This window comes from Amyelois transitella, chromosome 27 (genome assembly GCF_032362555.1).
Source record: "Amyelois transitella isolate CPQ chromosome 27, ilAmyTran1.1, whole genome shotgun sequence".
In the NCBI taxonomy this organism is placed as follows: Eukaryota; Metazoa; Arthropoda; class Insecta; order Lepidoptera; family Pyralidae; genus Amyelois; species Amyelois transitella.
This window is the reverse complement of record NC_083530.1, coordinates 2,790,708-2,814,559: the sequence shown is the minus strand read 5'-3', so window position 1 is coordinate 2,814,559 and position 23,852 is coordinate 2,790,708. Positions and strand designations below refer to the sequence as shown.

Sequence of the window (23,852 nt, the reverse complement as noted above, 5' to 3'; positions counted from 1 at the left end):
AATCACGTTCGTTTTTAGTCACGTGACAGCTGCATAAAAAAACCTAATTTTCTGAGACGGATTTTGTTAAAATAATGCAATATTTTTACCTCGCGTTATTACAAATAGCTCCAAAAAAATAATATTAAGACTGATGACATAAAAGAAATGTATATTTTTATTACAGTCAAATAGCCTATTATAAGGGAGAGGCTAATAGACTCGTTATTCTTTTTGTAGGCGATGGGCTAGCAACGTGTCATTATTTGAATCTCGATTTCAAAATTAGGCCATACAGCTGAACGTATTTTTCAGATTTTTGAAGACGGCAGTTAGATAAAACCGAATCGGATATCCAAAAGTTTCGGATATACGTTTTGCTCAGAGCTCCGTAATCTCCTGCTGTGAGTACGTACACCCGACGCCAGGTATGCTGTCCAAACACGTTTCCACATACGTTCTCTGTCCCACAATCACATTTCTATCCACAGGCAGGAGAACGACCGACACCTAAAGGCAAACGAAGGCAAAATCATACTCGACCGCGCTGGCAAACGCGGCAGACGTCTTTGCTCCGTTACGTGGAAAAAAAAAACATTCGAAATCCGAAAAGATAACAAATGTAACGTGTCTGTGTTCCGTTTTCAAAAACGTTCAGTGCCATAAATAGTGATGTTCTTGGTGTAAAAATGGGTGTTGTTTTTTATCTGTTTTTTGTGACGGTTTTTGTACCGTGTGTTTTTGGTCAAAATGTGGCCGATTGTTATAGTGCTGGGAGTGTGGCCGGGGCTGCAATAGGTGCGTTTTTGGGTGCACTTCTATTGGTAGCAGCGATTTTCTACCTAAGAAAGTTGTACTGGAAATCCCGCAAAGGTAAGCCACTAGTTGTTTTTTTTTTATAAATCTACATACAACAATTGATGAGCCTTAAGCCCACGACTAAATTGAGATTCTTGCCGTTGACCTTTAAGCAGGTTGTATTTGTAATTTAAATACATCTAAATTGCTTGAAATTACTTAACAAATTAACGATTGACGTAACTCAAGATAATTTAAAGGTAGGGTATTCGGTTTATAATATATTGTTTGAGTGTATGACTATTTAAACGAGTAAAGGTAAATGTGAAAAGTTAATTGGTCGTTGTGATGCACGTAAAAGTAACAAATAACTAGTTACCTAAGTTTTTTTTTAAGTAGGAACACAGGTATTTAAAAATTAAAAAGTCCTAAGTAATAACAGTTATATGCTGTAGGTACTACTATTAAATATTTTCTGTGTTTGCTATAAAATATGGTTATTTTTTTGACAGGTTAACACAGTGTTAACTAAATGATAAACAATAATATTACGAAAGTATACAACCTTTTAAGGTTTATCTACACAGAATAACACAAGCAGAGACCTTTTTAAAATCAGTATGGATAAAATTTTTAACGAAACGTCGCTGTATCTAGTAACCTAGGTATCATCTTTCAGTATATTAAGTAATAACTTTCTAATAAGCTAATTAGCAAAATTAAAACTAATAACCGTTGGAATTTGCTTACAGTACCGTTGTTAGCTAATTTGGTATCACGATATTGCATTTTTAATAATTCTATCCTATAACGTTAGTTAGTTCAACAAAGGGAATTTAGTTTTATCGTTATTAGGTATAATAAGTTATTTTACACGCGTCACTATTTATTAGAAGTAAGAAATAATTTCTAAAATAAAATTAGGAAAATATTTCTAAGTCTACAACAAAATGATAATCTAAATAGGCAGGTACCTACTACCTAGACCTATCTAGATTTGTGTCCTCAAAAAGTCTTATCTTCATGACATGTCATACCTATAAATAACAGTAATTATGCTTAGTTAAAAATGCATTAAATTATTGCTCCAATAATCCATTAACAGCTATAATGCTCGCGACTTCGTTCGCCGTAAAAATTCGCTAACAATCTTTCATGCTCTCCTTACTACCCATAGACATCGTGCTCATTATCTCTGGTAGCCGCGTCCACAGTTATATAAAACTAACCACAGCCATCAGATGTACTATAATACCACAGAATTAATAGTAAAATCATACTAAACCTTAACTAAGTGAAGTACCTACTATATTTCCATTAAGTTTCTATAACTAATTTATTTCTTTTACTTAAAAGGAAGCGAGTAGGTAACTGAGATAAGCTCCTAACTCTTAGCATACAACTTTGAGGATTTTTCAAACACTTGGTGTATAGGTAGGTATATCTACTAAACGCGTGGCCTTTGCTTAATATAGAATACTATCTAGCTGTGCCCGCGACTTCGTCCGCGTAGAATAGTTATTTTGGGCATCATTGAAGCTCTCAAGGATGAATAATTTTCCCCATTTTTTCACATTTTCCATTATTTCTTTGCTCCATATAATTGCAGCGTGATGTTATATAGCCTAAAGCCTTCCTCAAGAAATGGTAAATTCAACGCAAAAAGAATTTTTAAATTCGAACCAGTAGTTCCTGAGATTAGCGCGTTCAAACAAACAAACAAACTCCTCAGCTTTATAGTATTTGAGGACACCTGTACATTCAGGCAAAGGATGTATAACAATGATCCAATACGGGTTAGGTTCTCCTGCAATGGATGTCAGATGGGAGTCGATTTGTGTAAAAAACCCCAAACCAAAAGCGTATGCAGGGCTCCTATCCAGAGAGGTGACGATGTTACCCGGACTTATGTCAGGATAAAGTAGATTATTTATCATTTCCGAAATTTCGTCAAATGATTTAAGAAAAAAAAAAATTGGTAATAAAGGGAATGATATCAGTCAGCTAAAATTTTTATCACGATCTGTAATCTTATCGGGAAGATTGATAGTTCTTTGTTTGTAAACATTGTGCTATGACGACGCTGAGTCACATTATTTCTTCTTCTTCTTCAAAAAAGACACTTCTTTAATGCAAAAGTGTTGTTGTATTTCCAGAAGTAATTTAAACTACCATTTTAGCAACAGCAGGAATCCCTATTAAAAACAAATTCAAACATTACAAAAAGTGAACTTTTTGAACTGCTTAATTTGATTGCATTATTTGTAAGCAAAGCACGTTGTTTTAAAATGTTGACCTTTTAAGTAAATAGCAACCTTGCCATTTAAACGTATGTATGTTGAATACGAATTTGATTCCTTTGAAAATAAAACATACGTTTCTTCATATTATGTAATATATAAGATTGATAAAAAAATACCAGAAAATCCTTAGAGAAAAGAAAATCAAAGATGGCCGACATATTTTCCCGCCATTTGTAATGGTAAAAACGCAAAGTTTAGTGTTGTAAGTTTAAATTTATTGGCAAGAATATCCCAATGTTTAACAAGCGGAAGAATGACTAAGAATATGAAAGTTAACTTTATCTTCAGTCGTTATTGCTTGTTTTATATAATTCATCCAAGTAATTCAGCTTTCTCGATACGAACTCTCGTTACGGCCATATTTGTTTTCATAATTGCTTTTAGTTGTAATTATTTTATGCCAGTTATTATTGTTTATTATTCTGAATTTGAATATTCATTGACACACAAATTGATCACATGAATGTAACTGGCTATTTGCAAGAATGCTAAACCAGTATTTTCACTTAAGTATTATTTTTTTATTGACCGTAAACATTGTCTACTGATGAACAGAAAAGAAATAAAACTTTAATTGAACAGTTTTGGGATAACATTGACCCGTTGCTTGAATTATTTACAGGTTTTCTCACAAGACGACAAGTCACGATGTTTTCCATCGTTAAATGTCACCTTAAATTATTTACTAACATGTAAATTTTTGTTCTGAATTTTCGGCAAATGCTCTCTTAGTCTGAATCCAACAAATTCCCACAATCTGACACAAGGGTTGAACTGTGCGTTTATAAGTTGATATGTCAGTACATATCAACCTATAAACGCATGCAACTTAGCAACGCATTTATTACACCTAAACGTGTACCCTCAGTCTTTTCGAGGCAGTTGGCTCTGTCTACCCCATGAGGGATAAAGACATGATCATGTGTATGTAGAACATTGTGCCCTCATAGTCTCAACTTACATAATTCTTCTGTAAACATGATGTAATGATACGTGACAAGAGAAAGTGTTAGCACTTACCTAAATAATAGGGTTTTCGTGAAGACAATATGAAATTGCGAAGCGTAGGACATGAAGGTAGACACACATCACACATCTGAACAATGTATTCTCTCGTCCACATTCTATTCTAAGTTAAATTGAAATTGTGAAGTTGACGTTGTTGAAGAAAATGGTGCAGTGCAGTTTGTTACCGCTTCTTCTGCACTAACACCTTGGAAGCGGCAGTAAACTTAGTTTTAAGTAATTTATTTGACTTTTTCGATTTCAACCAATGTTGTTAAACCATACGTTTTAACAACAATTATTAAGCGATATGAAGTATCCTATAAAAATGAATAAAAATTTTGAAAATTTTGACACAAAAAAATGTCTGTCTCCCGTCTGACATCCGCAACCTTTACAGGGGAACCTAAACCTTATAGGATCATGGTAAAATCTGCACTAATGTGAATGTTGCTTATTCCCTTCGTTGCCTTTTCGACATCCATGGAAACTACACGGCACATTTAACATCTTCGTGCTAATAGCAGTAAATCTAAGCATACTCAAAAGTGCTAACTATGATCATTTCACTTTCTTAACTTTCGTTTGTAAACAGTTAGGTTTAACGATGACTTGACTGTCGCCATATTGGTTTTGCACGCGGATTCACACGGCCATATTGGTTGAGTAGCTTTTGCACGCGGATTCACTCGCATGGGAATTTAAAAAATCATTTCTGCCAGCTCCTGATTTTGTCGCGACATCTCAAGACTTCAAGCCAATATACCCCTTTAAAATACAGGGTAAATAAAACAATTTATAGATAGATAGATAATTCATTTATTTGATAAGCTACACACAATTTACAAATTCATATGAAATACAAATTAATTAGGGTGTGAGTTGCAGCAATACAATTTATGTTTCAAGTACCTTTCCATCATCGGACGGTAGACATTCGGTTCGGTATTTATACCTAATGCTTATGTTTTTAAATTTCCTGCTTAAATTTCCCGATACTTACAACATAAGGATTTTTAGGGCAAGGCAGATTAGGCATTTTAAGAGCTTGCGTGTAGTATAGCACAGATAATAAATAATCAATCTACTCTACCTTAGATTTGCTTACCACGCAGATTGAGGTGAAACTCAAATTTCCATTAAAAATAAATAAAACTATATGTCCGTCCATGTGAGCATTTGAGCAACATTAAGTATGTCTGTGGTCCACGAAAAAAAAAATGTATCTATGGCCAATAAAAGTTGTCGAGAAGGCTGAATTACTGGCCAGTTACACGTTACTAAATATGGAAAGGAATACTGTGGAGGCAAGGTGTACAGTTATTTAGATGTTAAAACAACCTTTTTTGAAAACCCGTTTGTGAAATAAACATCGCAGGTGCCTGTATAAGGTGCTGAGTATTCGAATATTTATTTTATAAATTTAGAAATAATTTGTTTTTGGTCGACGTAGGCAGGAAAGCCGGTGGTCGAACGGTTAAAGTTTCGCGTAAAAAAGAATCCTAAGAGATTAGCTTTCTTTTGAGTTGGTAGCGCGAGCGATGATTCGGGTCGACCGCCACCAAAGGGAATATTTTCCGTCAGGCTAGGTTGTATGCCTGGAAACCCGAGGCTCTGGCTCCGATCCGTGAAATCTTTGAAATCGCGATTTAGATTCTTCGCTGCTATTGGTTGTTTATTTGGATGTTGTGACGAGTGGCGTAGAGATGTCGCCACAGATTAAAAGAAACTTTGAAATGAATTAATTAAAAGCACAGCATAAGCTACTCTCTAAAGAACCGGGATAATGACACGAAGATGATTTTATAGGTTAATTAATATTTTAAAAGCACATTAATACTAATATGAGAAAGGGCATACACAGTGAAGACTCATTCATCACCTAAAAATACCGGAATTATTATCAAAATCCAGAAAAATAAATGCATAATCGATTAAGCAATGCAGGAAAACAGCAACTTTATTTTTGTAGATAATCAATGTGACCTGTAGCTTGATAAGTTCAAAATAATTAAACTTATTACGTTTCCAAAAGGTCTGTAAAAGGCAAGGTAAAGGCAAGGTAATCCTTATAATTTGTTTTTATAACGACCATGAATATGTACTTCTTTATGGTTAAGTCTTAACTTTTTGTCTGCAGGCACGAACTCATGAAACACTCCCTATAATTTGAATTTCGAACACTCTCTTCAAAAATTTCAATTGCTATGTTACGAGTCCCAGATAATATAAACAAAAAAAATCCTAATTGTTTTGGGAGCGGTGTAGGGATGAAATAAAAAAAGATTCCATGGAATTTGAAGGACAGTGACGTCACACAGCAGGTTCTCATGCGTAGTGAGGATGTTGTGAATTGGCGTGTGCCTGTTTATTTTTTATAAATAACTAGCTTTCCGCCCGCGGCTTCGCCCACGTGTAATTCGGTTATATATAGCGTTTTTTAATGATCTCGACAGGGCTTTTTCTTCCACAGGCTGAAATCTTGTTACAACTGGAATTAAATATAGCCTGTGTTACTCAGGGATGATGTAGCTTTCTAATGGTGAATGTTTGAAATCGATTCAGTAGTTTCGGAGTTTATCAATTACATGTGTAAACAAACAAACATATAAAAAAATAGATTGTTCCTCTTTATAATATTAGTATACATACAAATCTATATAGAAAAAGTAAAGCGAGACAAAATCATCGTCTCAAAAGAAAAAAAAAAACAGGATTTATAGGACGAAGAGGCCTTACAGGATTTCCTTCTGTTTAAGTATTTGCGTCTGATAGTCATCATCCCATGTGAATGAGCTGATGATGGAAGGTACAACTCCTCAACGGTTAGGAGTTGAAAGAAAATTCTTACGAAGTTATACGTACATGTGAGGCTATTAGGTTGACCTGATAATAAAAAGTAAATCTCATTAACGTTAAGAATTTAGGTGAAAATGGATGCGGACAAATTTCGTCTCTTCACTTGTTTCCTTTTAGCTGTTTGTATGGGTAGTGTTAACACAAAATAGGGATTTAAAGGCGTGATGTTATTAATGTTATGCATGTATGTACATAATTATGTATGTTATTATGTATGTTAAAGAGACGACTGAAAGTTGTCATACAAAGTCTTTTTTTTTAAGGATGGGAAATCATCAAATGACCTCTCCCGCTCTGGGTGGAACGGAAGGGAGTGTCAGACTTTTACTGACTAAAACCCACCTCGTTCCTTCAGTTGCCCTTTGCGTTCCGGGGCCACGGTATCTCGTTAGAACTTTCCCGCAGCCCCGGCTCAGTTTATCCCGTTTCCCCCCCTTGGGGGTTGACATTTCAAAAATCCCTTCTTAGTGCTCACTTATGTTACTAAAGGAACCTCTGTTCAAAATCTCAGACTCCTATACCGAGCGGTTTCGGCTGTGCGTTAATAAATCAGTCACCCAATCGCACCCCCTAAATCACGATTGGAGGGTAGTTTGAAAAAACTTATAATGTCAAACATATTTACTTGCCTATGTACGTGTTCATGCCAAGTTTCAAGTTTATAAACCCAAGGAATAAGATTTTTCATAGAAACGTTTTTACCCCTTTTCCCCCCCTTGGGGGTTGAATTTCCAAAAATCCTTTCTTAGTGCTCCCCTACATATCCCAAGGAACCTACATTCCAAATTTCAGCTGTCTACGACCAGTAGTTTCGACTGTGCGTTGTCTGTCAGTCAGTCACTCAGTAACGGAAGAGTTTTATATATATAGATTAATATTTATTATAGATTTTAATGTCACGTTTTCTATGACGTAAACAGAGCTACCAGTCTCGAAAGATTGAATGGCCAAGTTGAGCTGGATGAGTCGTGAAATATAGGTTTGAAACCTTTCATTATCTTAACCACAATTCCATAGATTTCTTTACGCATAAAAAAGGATCCTTAGGAGGATTGGCTTACTTTTGATTAAATGAAACTTTAAAACGAATAAATAAAAAGAAAAACCATAACTCATTTTAGGTAGGTACCTAAAACTGTAAATATTATACAAATTAATACTACCTACCAATAAATAATTGATCATTTCGTTTTCAAAATACCAGAGCGTACTGGATTGAATATTTAATTGTGTAAGCGTGTGTGAAAATTCATAATTGATTTGAGCCGTCTAATATCATTTTTCACGCGTTCAGTGAAACGTGTCAAACAATTTGCGGAAGAAGTCAATGAGTGCTATAAATGATCGTTTGATCAAATTCTGTTTAATTAATTTTAATTTATATTTAGACCGATCTCCGAGAATTGCAATGATAAGTAAAAATAAATTAATATATACGGGACAAGTCACTAAGATGCTCAAGCTTTGCGAATTGTCTGCAAAATTAATTCGAATATTGTGTTTGGGATACTAACTCAACAATACTATATTTTTTAATAATGTCCTTCCAATCCAACCTTCAAAGGCCAACAAAAATTTAAAAACTTTTTTTTTTCATTATTTTCTTTATTTTTTATATTTATTGTGCAACGGCCAATGCTAGCCATCAGCACTACACGTAACCTATCTAGGTCAGTAAAGGAATGCCACCAAGCCAGGCCGCTCCCACCTTGCACACATACATACATACACACACACACACACAAAGCATTGCCCCGTAAAAAGTATAGTGATTTGTTGGGATGTTGGTAAGCTCTATGTTGGTCTGGTATAGAAAAAAAACGTAGTCAAAATCAAACTTATTTATAAATTAAAGCTTATTACATAGTATAAAACAGGTTGACTAAGCAGATATACAAGGAGAGTGTGGAGGGAAAGGTCGGAGCGGGAAGACCTAGACGAACGTATCTTGATCAAATTAAGGACGTCCTGGTAAAGGGTCAGGTCAAAAGTACCCGAAACCGCCGAGCTTGCATGAAGAGAGTTATGAATGTGGATGAAGCGAAGGAAGTATGCAGAGATCGTGGCAAGTGGAAAGAGGTACTCTCTGCCTACCTCTACGCGAAAGAGGCGTGATTTTATGTATGTATGTTGAGTTTTTCCTGTGCACATTATTAAAGACGAGGGATAGGATAATAAACATACATACATGCATAAAAACACGCCTTTTCCCGGAGGGTTAGGCAGAGAATACATCTAAAAGAGGCTAATAAACTTGGGATCCTTTCAGGCGATGGGCTAGCAACCTGTCATTATATGAATCCCAATTCCATCACTTAAGCCATATAGCTGAGCGTGGCCTTTTTGAGACTGTTGGCTCTGTCTATTCCGTAAAGGATAAAGACGTTATACCATCAGATAGTCCGCTTACCTTTTTGAATTAAGAACAGGCGTGTGCGATATAGTCATTCTTTAGTCATCAGTCGCCATATTTGTTTGTTGATAACGAAATTAGCCTAGACGAAGTTGGTAGGTCAATATTTACCTCCTATTAGTGTTGCCGAACTATCGATAGTGACTGTCGATAGTATTTATATTATCGATAGATATTTAGAAGCAATATTTTGTGCGATAGTATTGAACCATAATGGTTTCAGCCGGTTACGCAAATTTGTAGGATTCTCGCCTTTAAACCAAAAGTTCCGGTATATTTATTTAAAGATACTATCAATGTTATATTATACACCTTTTATCCGGGAAGGTATGCAGAGATTACATCTTCCCACTTGCCTCGATCCCTGCATCTCCCCCCGAATATGCAAGTACCTTTTTTTAGTGTTAGGTTTAGGTCTAAGTTTAGGGTTCCTAATTCGATATAACTTTAGGTTAGTTACCAACAATGCTATTGATTTTCCTTGAATTATCGATAGCCTTTAAAAACGTTATCGATAAATTGACTATCCAGCGCAACACTACCTCCTTATCTGATAGAGGGAAATAGGTTTGGGTTTTATTATAATGTGTAACCACAAAGAATGTTAAGTTTATGCGTCATTCATAAGAATAGCTGTAACTAGCTGTGCCCGCGACTTCGTCCGCGTGGAATAGTTATTTTGGGCATCATTGAAGCCCTCAAGGATGAATAATTTTCCGGTTTTTTTCACATATTCCATTATTTCTTTGCTCCTTATAGTTGCAGCGTGATGTTATATAGCCTAAAGCCTTCCTCGATAAATGGTCTATTCAACGCAAAAAAAATTTTGAATTCGAATCAGTAGTTCCTGAGATTAGCGCGTTCAAACAAACAAACACTTCAGCTTTATAATATTAGTATAGATACCAGCTTACGTCCGCGGCTTCACTTCAAATGTAAGCTATGTTGCTAGTTTCAGACAAATGCGTTCAGTAATTTTTGCGTAATATTTGGTTTTAGTTTTTGGACAACTCCTGACTAAGGGATAGCTTATAAACTTATTTTAGGCGATGGGCTAGCAAACTGTGACTATTTGAATCTCAATTCTATCATGAAGCTAAAAAGCTGAACGTGGCCTATCATTCTTTTCAATACTGCTGACTCTGTCTGCCTGGCAAGGGATCTCCTCCTCGCGTCGTATACCTCATTGCTGAGGGTCGTGACTCCCCCGCCGAGGCAAGGGATAAAAACGTATTAATATTTATGTATTTATAACTCCTGCAGAGATACACATAACCCACACCTATTTGGATATTAGTTACGATTTTTCCAAGTTAGTTGGCAAGATATTTCCTATAAATTAAAATATTTTTTTTATTATTATGGGACTTTTCAATATCACTTAATAATGATCATACATACATACACACATACATATAATCACGTCTATATCCCTTGCGGGGTAGACGGAGCCTACAGCCTTGTAAAGACTGATAGGCCACGTTCAGCTATTTGGCTTTAAGATAGGATTGAGATTCAAATAGTGACAGGTTGCTAGCCCATCGCCTAAAAGAAGAATCCCAAGTTTATAAGCCTACCCCTTAGTCGGCTTTTACGACATCCATGGGAAAGAGATGGAGTGGTCCTATTCTTTTTTGTATTGGTGCCGGTAACCACACAGCACATATAATATTAATATTTATCATTATCTTTTGGTTTCACAACATTGGCTCACGTCAATTGAATAACATAATATAAAAGACTCGTGAACAGACACCAATTAGATGAAAAAACAAATTGTTTTATTTAATGCACCTACCATAGATATTGTCCTATATCTATGGGTAATCTAAGAATCGTATAAAGCCAGAACCTAAGCGGAGGTATTCTGGTAATTATACACATTTATGTGTAAAAAATTATATTAAGAAGTTAAAGGCCGTTTTTTTTTAAATTCTTCATGTTTCCTTCCTGAATCTTTTCATTCATTCTTAGGTACCCTTGAATGTTATCTTCATTTGCAAAAACTAAATCCGTTTTTGTTGGAAAACATTTTTTTTTAAATTACTGCTTATGATGACATTACAAATACAAGAGTACGCTCACGGCTCTGCCTGCTTTAAATAAAGTTTCCATTATAACTTTTTAATTCCCGTGGGATTTTAGGAAAATCATCTCTTAGGGAACTTCTATACCACATAAGAAACTTACATGTCAAATAATGCCGTTTTATATAGGCATATTTATGGAAATACGGAGTACAAAATTTGTGTGGTTTTATGTGCTTTCGCCTTTGTGAAAAGTACCCTATATCGATCTCTGTATTCCACACTATATGTATGCTAAATTTCACGAAGAACGATTCAGCGGTTTTGACGTGAAAGGCGGACGAACATACTCACTTTTACATTTCAAATATTATAGTCTGTATAAATGAATGTAAAAACTAGCTACCCGGTACAAACATAAATAAAATCACGCCATTTTCCCGTAGGAGTAGGCAGAGACTACATCATTCAACTTGCCACTATCTCCGCATACTTCTTTCGCTTCATCCACATTCATAACTCTCTTCATGCAAGCTCGGCGGTATCGGGCAGGTACTCTTGACCTGACCTTTCTACAGGACGTCTTGAATTTTATTAAGAAACGTTTTATCAAATTAAGGAACGCTACCCAGTATTTCGTTACACATACATACATATAGTCACGTCTATCCCTTGCGGGGTAGACAGAGCCAGAGCCAAGACTGTTGTATTGAAAAGACTGAAAGGAATTTCTTTATGTTCTATTTGTACTTACATACATACATATGGTCACGTCTACATATATCCCTTGTGGGGTAGACAGAGCCAATAGTCTTATAAAGACTGATTGGCCACGTGGCCTATTTGTAATTTTCTGTATAAAATAACGGTTTGTTGAGTAAACTACAAACCACCAAATTGCTTATCGATACAAACCAATCGAGTGAAAGCCAACGAATCAGAATTGCCGCAAATTGCCGAGAATTTCAACATTTGCCGCTTTCCTGCTAACAATTGCGTTAGGATGTTAGGTTTTTTTATTTGTTGAAAAATGATTGTGTTATTAAACCAATTTATAGCTCTTTACTATGTAGGTATATTATTATGTGCTTGGGTTTTCGAAAACGGCTCCCAACGAATTTGTTCAAATCAATCAATAAATAAATAATACCTACGGGACAAGATCTATTGTTTTTACCGCAATGTTAAATATACGCCAGAAGTCCAGACTCTTAATTATATTTATGCAAAATTTCTAGAAGATTAGTTCAGTTGATCACGCGTGAAGATAAAACAAACAAACAAACTTACTTTCGCATTTATAATATTAGTTAGGATAGTGATAACTTCCTTATAATTAACATAATACTTACAATAATGTAGGTGATGCGCAAAAAAATATTATCGAATTATGCAATCTCAATACCTGTATTCATCAAATCTTAATACCTATATTAATCAGAAATTTTATAACCTTGCTAGACACGTTTCCTTTTGGCGAAGACTAGCTTCAAAATTATATACATATTATCACGGCCTTACCCCTTACAGGGTAGACAGAGTCAAGAATCTTCAAAGACTATAAGAAAACGTTCAATTTTACGGCTTAATGTATTCATTCAATCAACTTTTTAAACCCGCTTATTATAAAGAAGAATTAATTAAATGAGACGATTTCTCTGAAATGACCAAACTATTTATAAAAGCCATAAGCCATCGGACAACGGACATTAAAAAAGTTAATTTAAATACAATTCTGAGAGTTGTACCGACACCTTGAGAAGCATCAGTCAGTGCTGATGTAAACATGTTTTAAATTAACATATTTACATATATATTTGCTATGTTCATTAAAACTACTGATAATGACTCTTCACCTGATGAAAATAAGGTTCACAAGGATTGAGTGAAAGAAACGGGTAAATGCTATTATAACTTGTTTGGGCATTATTTGTGAATGTGTGATCTCAGAGTATGTTTAGTTCGTAACGTTGTTCATTAGAGTAGTCACTGCAAATATAAAAAGCGAACGTCAAATATGTGTCGAAAAGATACACATAGTGATTTTAATAATAACGGTTTTGCAAATATGTATTGTATGTACAAAGTGAAAATTCGAATATGCACTGGATTGAAAATTCAACGAAATTTATACTATAATAAATCACTCTGAAATCAAAAAAGGATATTATAACCAAATTAAGTAATTTAGCTACTACAAAACAAAACTTATGAGAGGCATTCGACACTGTAGCTCGCTGAATGCCTTTCAATTCTCGGTAAATCTTTTACACAATCGGTTGTAATTCAAAGAGCGTCTGTTTTGCGATGTCATCAGGTAACTGGACAGGTTCCAGTTTTTGTCCACGTTCGTGCATGCGCGATTGCCTGCGGTGTACCCCAAGGCCGCGTATTAGGTCCGCTGTTAGTTAACTTTTATTGTCTTATTATGTGGTAGTCTTTAATAGTGGTATTTTAATTTGCTCGTGAGTCAGACTGCTAATATTGTGTCTTTATTGCTTCTCCGTCGTTTTCATTATATCTAACTGAACCATCTGAGAAATTGAATGAAATTAGTCTGAAATAAATGAAATGTTTATCCTGATAAAGGACTCAGATTAAGTCAGCCCCAAAATAAGTTCCTGAATTGCGTTATGAGATACTAACTGAACGATATTTTATTTCATAATAAATATAGAGTTAACATCTTATACGCAAAGTTAACCTTAATTGCTGTAATTATATACACATTTGATTACACGTCAGTGAACAATCTTACGTTATTGCGATTCTGTGAAGATTAAATTCTTATTGTAGAGTTAATACTTATAGATAAGACTATAAGCAAAGCATAATACCGCTAATTTGCAACAGTACACGGTAATACTATACGGTTAACTTAGTTAAGACGTTTTCAATTTATCAACATTATAATTCACGTGACTTCACTTCGTCACATGATGAATGATTCGTCGTTTGAAAAACAATAGATTCAAATTAGTTTTTTTACGTGATTGGCAATGGCATTAAAAATATAGCGCCAGTCATTACGTGGGAAGCTTGAAACTTTATATAATTTTGATGACTAATCATGCCGTGTGGTTCCAGGCACCAATACAAAAAAGAATAACACCACTCCATCTCTTTCCTATGGATGTCTTAAGGCGACTAAGGGATAGGCTTACAAACTTGGGATTCTTTTTTAGGCGATGGGCTAGCAACCCGTCACTATTTGAATCTCAATTCTATCATTAAGCCAAATAGCTGAACGTAGCCATTCAGTCTTTTCAAGACTGTTTGGCCTTGTCTACCCCGCAAGGGATATAGACGTGACCATATGTATGTATGTACACAACCTGCGCAGGTAAGGAAGCAGCTGGTAAACACTATGCTTTTCTTGGCTATCAAACAATCAATGGTAGAATAAAATCTTCTAAGCAATCTCCCTTGGCAAACAACGCAGTTAACTTACAAGGTGTATTGTTGAAATTACATAAAGATAAAGTCCGGAGGACAAAACATGTCACAAAATGAAAATAAATCAGAAGTTGGGATTGACAATGTTATATTACGATTATGTTATTGTTTTATGGAAAAGTTTTTGTTTGATTCTATGTACTATAATGGCGGATTCGTATCAATTGGGATTTGGGATTAGGTGTATGTAGGTGGGAAAAAATATTTTCTCAAACTCAATATATAAAGCCTTTAAAGGAAAGACAATCAAATTCAGTAAACATATACGGGGATAGTTACTAGTTGACAAAAGCTAGATATGAATTTTTAAAAATTCATACAATACTAAGCAAATTCAAAGAAAGTGACAAACCATTTCCGCGGCGGTAGCGGTATGGGTAGAATTATTAACATTAAGTACACCATTTATATCGTTTAATTTGGCAACCTTTATTTTAAGATACATTTTTAAGACTTGCCCTAGAGTTGATAGTTCTGTATTGTCGTTATTTTGCACAGAAACGATCGTAAAACCACAGACAGGTATAGGATGACATCAGCCGGCATTCTTGCCACAATATAGTACGTGACAGGTTGTTCATAGTACCTCTATAACTATATTCATTATCTTATATGTTACCTTGTCCTAAGAATTTAGTATGCTTATGTTTGGAATCGGGATATATTTATCCCATTTCTATATTTGCAATAGGGACCGATTTTTGGGCTCGACCGCCACCAAAGGGAAGATCTTCTGCCAGGCTAGGTGTCATGTTTGGGGAACCACGGCTCCTACGATGATGTGTCGGAAGTTGTATATACCTATGCTCCAATCCGTGAAATCTTTGCTTGCGCGATTTAGACTCTTCGCTGTTATTGGCTGATAGCGTCGCATGATTGGCTGCTATAACTTACACATCAAATAGATTACCGTGGCTTCTTACACATATTTGTTACTAGCTTTAACCCGCAGCTTTCTTGAAATTCCCGTGGGAATTTCTAGAAAAAGAAGTCATGTTTAACTTTGTACATACATACATATAGTGTTGTATATAATTCTCACGTATACACAAAGCCAACAGTCTTAAAAAGACTGACAGGCCACGTTCAGCTGTATGGCTCAATGATCGAATTGAGATTCAAATAGAGACAGGTTGCTAGCTCATCGCCTACAAGAAGAATCCCAAGTTTTCCCTTGATTGACGTTTACAGTCTGCACTGGAAGAGAAGTGACTGGTTCACACTATGTTTTTTCTTAGCTTTAGCAAAGAAGCTATGCCCTAAACTAAACTCAGACACAACTAGGTAAGTATTTGCTTTCGAAGCCCTATTACTTGGGCCGCTTGATTGTCTTCAGTCACATAATGCAAGAATTTATATATTGATTAATTAGTATTGACGTAGCTTTTAAAAACCATTGACGTGTTCTTGTGTTTTTGTCTTTTGTCAAGGTTAAATATTTTCTAAACGTCGCATTTAGCGTGATAAATATCTGCGTGGATTGTCTACATACCTTGTGTTTTGGTTGTAATTTGTAGCTTAATCATCTTGATGATTTGTAATGTTTACTTGTAATAAATAACTCATATTAAAACTAAAAATTAAACTAATTAAAGAAAATAAATAAATATTAATAATTCTAGCTAAAATATAAACCTAAAAATACACCTAAGTAAATAAAAAATTAACAATGATTTACTAAAATCCATCTTTCCTATGCATGTCGTAAAATGCGACTAAGGGATAAATAGGCTAGAGAAGAATCCCAAGTTTATAACTTGGGATTCTTCTCTTAGGCGATGGGCTAGCAACCAGTCACTATTTTAATCTCAATTCTATCATAAAGCCTAACAGCTCAACGTGGCCTGTTAGTCATTCAAGACTGCTGGCTCTGTTTACCACGCAAGACGTGATGAATGAATAAATTTATAAAAATGCAAGTCCCGTTGACTTAATAGAATAAATTAGTAGGGCATCATAATCAGGCTAATACGTAGTTTTCGATGTATACAATTTGGCAAAAATAAGTGTTCGCAGCGTACGACAAGTATTAACATGGATTTATTTGTTCAAAATCGATCCTACCAGAAGGAAATGTACCCAACCTTCGCGCTTGGAAGGTCGAGGTCAGGTTAATTCATTACAGAAGCAAGCCAATTCATCAGAATTAAACAATTGTTGTAATAGCCATTTGCCAGTTTTTGTCGTCCGAGTGAATCGAACTAATTGGTTTTTTACGCAATGGCCTAAAAAAAATGGGTTTCGTTTTTGAGATAACATCAGAAAAATTAGGAAAAAGACGATCTTTATAATCCGAGAAATATAAGAAAATTATGACATAACGGGACCTTTATACACTACATATTATAAAGTCCCTATATTTTATAGGAATTAAGGAATGTGAACGGATTTAATTCCTGTTTTTCTGAATCCTCTTTCTTACATTTTAGGAAACAGAGTTTTCTGAGGATTTATATCTATAAATGCTATGTATGCGAAGCCGGGGCGGGTCGCTAGTATAATAATATATACGGGACAAATTACCGGAAATTATGGGTCGTATGGTGCCGGCAGAGTAAAAAAGCACCACCTCATATCTTCCCGTGGATATCGCAAGAGGCGATTGAGGGATTAAGCGAGAGGTGGGCAACAGCGCCTCCTTATATGGCAACATAGTCCAGAATCAATAGATACTGCGGTCACCAACCCGCTTAACCGGCGTGGTAACTATGGGTAAAATCCCCCCATTTCTGGGGAGGCCTTAGGAGTCTAGCAGTGATTTTTATGGGCTATTAATGTTAGGTAATGGGACAAATTACACAAATTGTGTTACACAAAATACCATATTCCTTACTCAATTATAATCTCATTAATTAGGCATACAAATCTTATCGTGCAACTAAAAAATGATAACATTTGTCAATGTCGAATAGTTTTGTAATGTATCATACACTTTACCTATTTTTATACGAATTTAAAAGTAAATTAAGCACCCCGTAAAGGCGTACCCCGGGCTCCACTCCGTAATGGTGAGGATGTTACCGGGACTACAGCCAGGAGGAGAAGATAGTCACAAGACCCGAAGGTTTAGCTTAATGATGGAATTGAGATTCAGTGATAACACATTGCATACATAGCATATTAAATGGATCTCAATTTAAAAAAAATAGCTCGTAATTGACTTTTGTAATTAAAAAATACGTGATAGTAGATCTTACTCAACCATAGACAATTACCTAACGTTTCCCGCCGTAACAGCTGTCAAAATAAATCCAAGATGGCGCCGACCGTGAGATATGCGCGCCGGCAAACCGGTTTTATTGAATTTGATAGTTGAATGGGCACAGAACAACTGCTATTGCTAAAGAGTTACCTTTCTAGGTTATCTTGCGTAGTTATAATCTAATATGTTCACAGTTTTTCATTAAATGTTTTAACAATAGTCTATTAGGTATGGTCACTTATGGGAAAGTGACATCATAGTGTGACGAGATCTTTTAGAGGCCAAGGGATCTTCATTTCAAAGGAATCTTATGGAATTTCTTGAGGTTAATCGATGTTTTAAATATACGACTTTGACTCAAAGATTCTCTCCCATGAAATTTTTTTAACTTCTGAAGGTATCTCGTTAAAACCAAAATTAAAACTTTTATGTTACAAAAGTGCCGGCTAATGTGGCACGTGAGTAAAGAAACTTCGAAATTTAGCATGTAAATTCCTTGGAAAGTCGAGATAATTACTCTGAGAGATATCCCGAAATTCTCAAAAACGGAAATTAACAATAATAATTATTTACAGTGTTGTTCCCAGCACCAATAGAAAAAAGAATAGGACCACTCCATCTCTTTCCAATGGATGTCGTAAAAGGCAGCTAAGAAATGGGCTCATAAACTTGGCATTCTTCTTCTAGACGATGGGCTAGCAACCTGTCTCTGTTTGAATACCAATTCCATGATTAAGCCATCCAACTTAACGTTGCCTTTCAGTCTTAAGACTATTTGCTCTGCGTCTTACATTTATTTTTTATTTACAATAAGAATTACATATTAAATAGACAAATAGCGCCGAAAAATTTAACAAAAACATATAAATTATGCTAGTGTGTTGACAACATAACAATTGACAAAATAGCTAAATAAGTAACTGGTTAACGTCATACATAAAATAAATAGTTTACACATATAAATTAAAGCAGCGTTTACCTAATTATTTTACGATGCTGTTAAAAGTGCTAGGAATAATTTCCTTCAATGTCAGTGAAGTCCTTGTTATAGCGTTTCAAACTGCGGTAGAAGAAATTTAGGGCATAGAGTCGTGATTTAAATATGTATAATTGTTTATGGATAGCATGGATTATTGACTTGGAAACTTAAGACATATTTATGAGAAGAAAGTATAGAGAATCACACGTATTTTACATAGCAGGTGGAATAACAACTTATTTAGCAAAGCCTAGAACGGCAAGCTATGTCGTACTACTGTTAACCATAGTGCAAATACTTACATGCAACCATTTATTGCCATATGCCAGTGTTTCTCAAACTTACTTACTTAAGTTTATTTGCCTATCCCTTAGTCGCCTTTTACGACATCTATGGAAACGATAAAGGAGTGGTGCCACTCTAAAGTACAAGGAACCACACCGCATGGCAAAAATTAAAGTGAGTCTAGATGCCTTTTAAATTTCGTAAAAAATCAAACCAGCGGTTCTAAACTTATCGAGTTAGACACATACCTACCTACAAACAAAAAATATAATTTCACCCCAAGTCGTTTGGAAGAATAACTTGTATAGGATTTTGAGAGTCACTGGGCACTCACATAATGTGTGTCAACATGATACTTGCCATCTCTGGAACCCGTTTCTAGGTTAAACAGCTTTCCGACTTCACAAAATGGAATTTCGATGTATTCATAATGGAGTTCAAGTAAGTGAGCTTTTGCTCGCGACTCCGCCTGCGTGGGAATAGTTATCATCATCATCATCATCATCATCATCATCATCATCATCATCGTGTGAATTGAACCTGTTCAGGAGGTTTTTTTTTATCTGGCACCTTATGTGTTCGACGATCCGCTATGTAATCGAATTTGACTAAAAATCGGGCGAATTGACCCTCCTCCTTTTTGGAAGCCGGTAAAATTAGCCTTGTCATTATTTGAACCTCAATTTCATCATAAAGCCATACAACTCCACGTGGCGTTTCTGTCGTTCCGAGACCGGCTTCGTCTACCTCGTAAAGGATAAAGACGAGATTATATATGTATGTATATGGTTTTTCGTACTTTTTTATTTTAATTTGACTTAATTATAATAAAGCCAATAGATTAAATTTTAAAAAAGTTTTATCTGACGCGTTTATGTCTTTTGCGTGAAGAAATATAATATTTTTTTTTAATATCTGATTCAAAAAACCATTACAACTTAAGTGCAATAATAATGTGTGTTTGTTTGTAAATCTATGCTTGTGTCTTCTACTACTCCCACGGTTAATTTAAAATGGTTTCGTAAAGTACAGTCAACAGCAAATCCGACCAACATGATTACTTATGCTATAACAATACAATAGAAGAATGAACGAAGATGCCGTGTGGTTTCCGGCACCATTACAAAAAAGAGTCCCGTGTGGTTCCCGGCACCATTACAAAAAAGAATAGGACCACTCCATCTCTTTTCCATGGATGTCGTAAAAGGCGACTAAGGGATAGGCTTATAAACTTGGCATTCCTCTTTTAGGCGATGGGCTAGCAACCTGTCACTATTTGAATCTCAATTCTATCATTAAGCCAAATAGCTGAACGTGGCCATTCAGTCTTTTCAAGACTGTTGGCTCTGTCTACCCCGCAAGTATAATGTGTATGTATGTATAAAAGAGAAGATACAAGGAATTTGATCATGTTATTGTGTGGCTGACTGTACTAGGACAAACAATGCAGTGAAAGTAAGGGCTAAGGGTCAAACGTTAGATAGGTACAGCTAGTGTGACGTCTCCCCATGCCAATAATATCATTATTTATCTTTCCTAGCATTTTGGACAGACTAGACTACGGCTCTTATATAGTTGAGGATATGAGTTTTGTCTAAAGAATTTTATTATGCAAGTGAAACATTGTTTTTGATTGGTTTCGAACACGATATATCCGAAAACAATTACGAATCAATCAAACTATGGTAATCGTCGATGAAGGAATCGTAAGAGCATCTGTCGTCTTTTAATGGAAGCATATGACAATAGTTCTAGTCACATCTATATTCCTTGCGGGGCAGACAGAGCCAAAAGTCTTGAAAAGACCGAAAGGCCACGCTTAGCTGTTTGGCTTCATGATGGAATTGAGATTCAAATAGTGACAGATTGTTAGCCTTTATAATATAATGGAAAATTCTGTCATTAGTGTTGTGCCGTGCTCAAACTATCGATATGTAATTATCGCACTAACTTTTCCTTTCAAGTCTCATGTAGGACACTTTCACACCGACTTTTTGCCCGCAGTAGGATTGTTTATCGATAGCAGTCGAGTATTCGTCAATATTACTGATAGGAATGTCAATATTGATGGTATTTGAGGAAATAATTCCGTGTCGATTCGGGTTGCTTTGATATTTTGGTTTTCAGTCGCGTTTTTGCAAACTTTTTTCATATTGTAGGTTAAATTTGATCCAATTTCATGTTACCTATGCTTAAGTATTATGATATGGAGCTTATCTGACGATTGAACCGAAAGGTCGACACACACACAACACAGTTCTATTCAGTTTTGATTCGCTTTGATGAGAAACTTATTTCAAACTAGCGACCCACTCGGGGTTCGTACTGGTAAAATTTATAGATATAAACCTTCCTCTGAAAATCTTTTTTACAACATTTCAAATATGAATCAAATCCATCCACAACTTTTCGAAATTAGCGCAAACATGCAAATAGATATATGATTTCTGCGGGCCTATATGTCACAAGGCAATATGTCTCCTCTCTATATGTATACAGAGTATAAGTAATTTATTTGACGTCAACCAATGTTGTGAAACCAAGTTTTGACAATTATTAAGCGATATGAAGTATCCTATAATAATGAATAAAAATTTTGAATTTGAATTTGAAAAGATAGAAGAAGAAAGAAAGGTAGGTAAAGTTAGACAATTAGCCAACTGCCCTCATCATTATATTCCTTAAACAAATGATTCAGCACACCAGTTCGTTACGCACTCAATCTATACTAATATTATAAAGCTGAAGAGTTTGTTTGTTTGAACGCGCTAATCTCAGGAAATACTGGTTCGAATAGAAAAATTCTTTTTGCGTCCAATAGACCTTTATTAGACTATATAACATCACGCTGCAACTATAAGGAGCGAAGAAATAATGGAGAATGTGAAAAAAATCGGGCAAAATTATTCATCCTTGAGGGCTTCAATGATGCCCAAAATAACTATTCCACGCGGACGAAGTCGCGGGCACAGCTAGTATGAGATAAATTAATGACTTGTTCTTACATCTCATCAAAACACATTACTCTCAACAAGTGCCATATCAATTAGAAAACATGAAGTGTAGTGCAAAAACGTAAGAAATCTCTACTGACCTTGTTTGGAGCATGCTATCACAAATTATAGACGCTTACAGAGAGATAAGATAGTTAAATTCCGTTCTCGTAACTGGCTTACGAAGCAAGAATAATATTCAATTGCCGTAGTTAGTTAGCAAAAATCAGTTACGAACGTGGATTAATTAGTATCGTTGAGTTAGTATCTCGTAACACAAGTCTCGAACTTACTTCGAGGCTAACTCAATCTGTGTAATTTGTCAAAAAAAAAATATATCCAAACATATAGTACACTAGCTGTTGCCCGCGACTTCGTCCGCGTAAAGTTGAATCTTGATCATACAGTCAGATACAGACAGACAGACAAAAAAAAATCTTATTTGCTAAAATCAATATATATATTTGTTTGTTTGTTTGTAAATTCTTTATTGCACATAACAAATTATAAGTAATACATAAAAACATTGCTAGTAATTTGTTTATTTTATAACTTTGTACTATTTTCTTGTTACTGTGTAAATTTCTATGCAATAAAGATATTACAAACAAACAACAAACATTAAAAATAACGACGTACAAGGGCGGACTTATCCCTGTGAGGGATTTCTTCCAGTCAACCAGGTATATTTATACTTTAGGTAAATCTCTGCGCCTTAGATATTTATGTTTCTATGCCATAATTACAGATTACACGTGAGAACGATTTCGCTGAGTGAAAACTAGGTCTTATTACGTTGATATGGATATCGTGTCGTTACCTATACAGGCTATCTAGTGACAAATAAATAAATCTATATTAATATTATAGAGGTATGTAACTTTGTCGTAAAAGGCGACTAAGGGATAAGGGACAAGCTAGGGATTCTTCTTTTAGGCGATGGGCTAGCAACCTGTCACTAACCTCAATTATATATCAATGTTATATATAGTAAGCCAAGCAGCTGAACGTGGCCTATCAGTCTTTTCAACAGGCTCTGTCTACCTCGCAAGGGATATAGATGTGATTATATGTATGTAACTATTAAACCGTATCAAAGCCCATCTTTTATTTTAAGTACATACCTTTTTTTATTTATTTATTGTTTGTTGTTTCCACTAACCTCTCGAATTCTTCTCCCCAGGAAAGCACCTGGTCTTCTCAACGGACCCTGAGTCGGTCAAGGATGAGTTCGCGTTTGACAACCCTGGCTTCCGGCAAGAGGAGAGGGCTTGGCAGCATGATGCACCTACCCTGCCTTTGGGCGGGAAACCTTCAGCTCTGCAAGCCGAATTCACCAAAATAGATCAGAGCAAAGATGACTCCCATTTACACGTGAGTAGCGTTGTAAATTTCGAAAGAAACAAATTGTTTTTTAAGGTGAAAGAAACGTTTTCTCGATTTTTACCGTTTTATTGGTTTGTTACATTGAAATATATATGAATAAAACCTTGGGGAAAAATCAGTTTTATTAGATTTTCAAAAAATTGAGATTTTTAAGAAAAATATCATAA

The 23,852-nt window shown here is 35.3% G+C and overlaps 1 protein-coding gene across 1 annotated transcript in view; it reads left to right on the top strand.

Annotated features, from left to right (window-relative positions):
• The first annotated feature begins 455 nt into the window (after positions 1-455).
• Positions 456-23,852, top strand: part of LOC106140814 (uncharacterized) — a 36,524-nt gene continuing 13,127 nt past the window's right edge. Inside the window, exons 1-2 of the mRNA XM_013342458.2 lie at positions 456-852; positions 23,483-23,673. Of these exons, the coding sequence (XP_013197912.1) occupies positions 669-852; positions 23,483-23,673 (375 nt within the window). The 5' untranslated portion in view covers positions 456-668. The remainder of the gene's footprint in view (positions 853-23,482; positions 23,674-23,852) is intronic.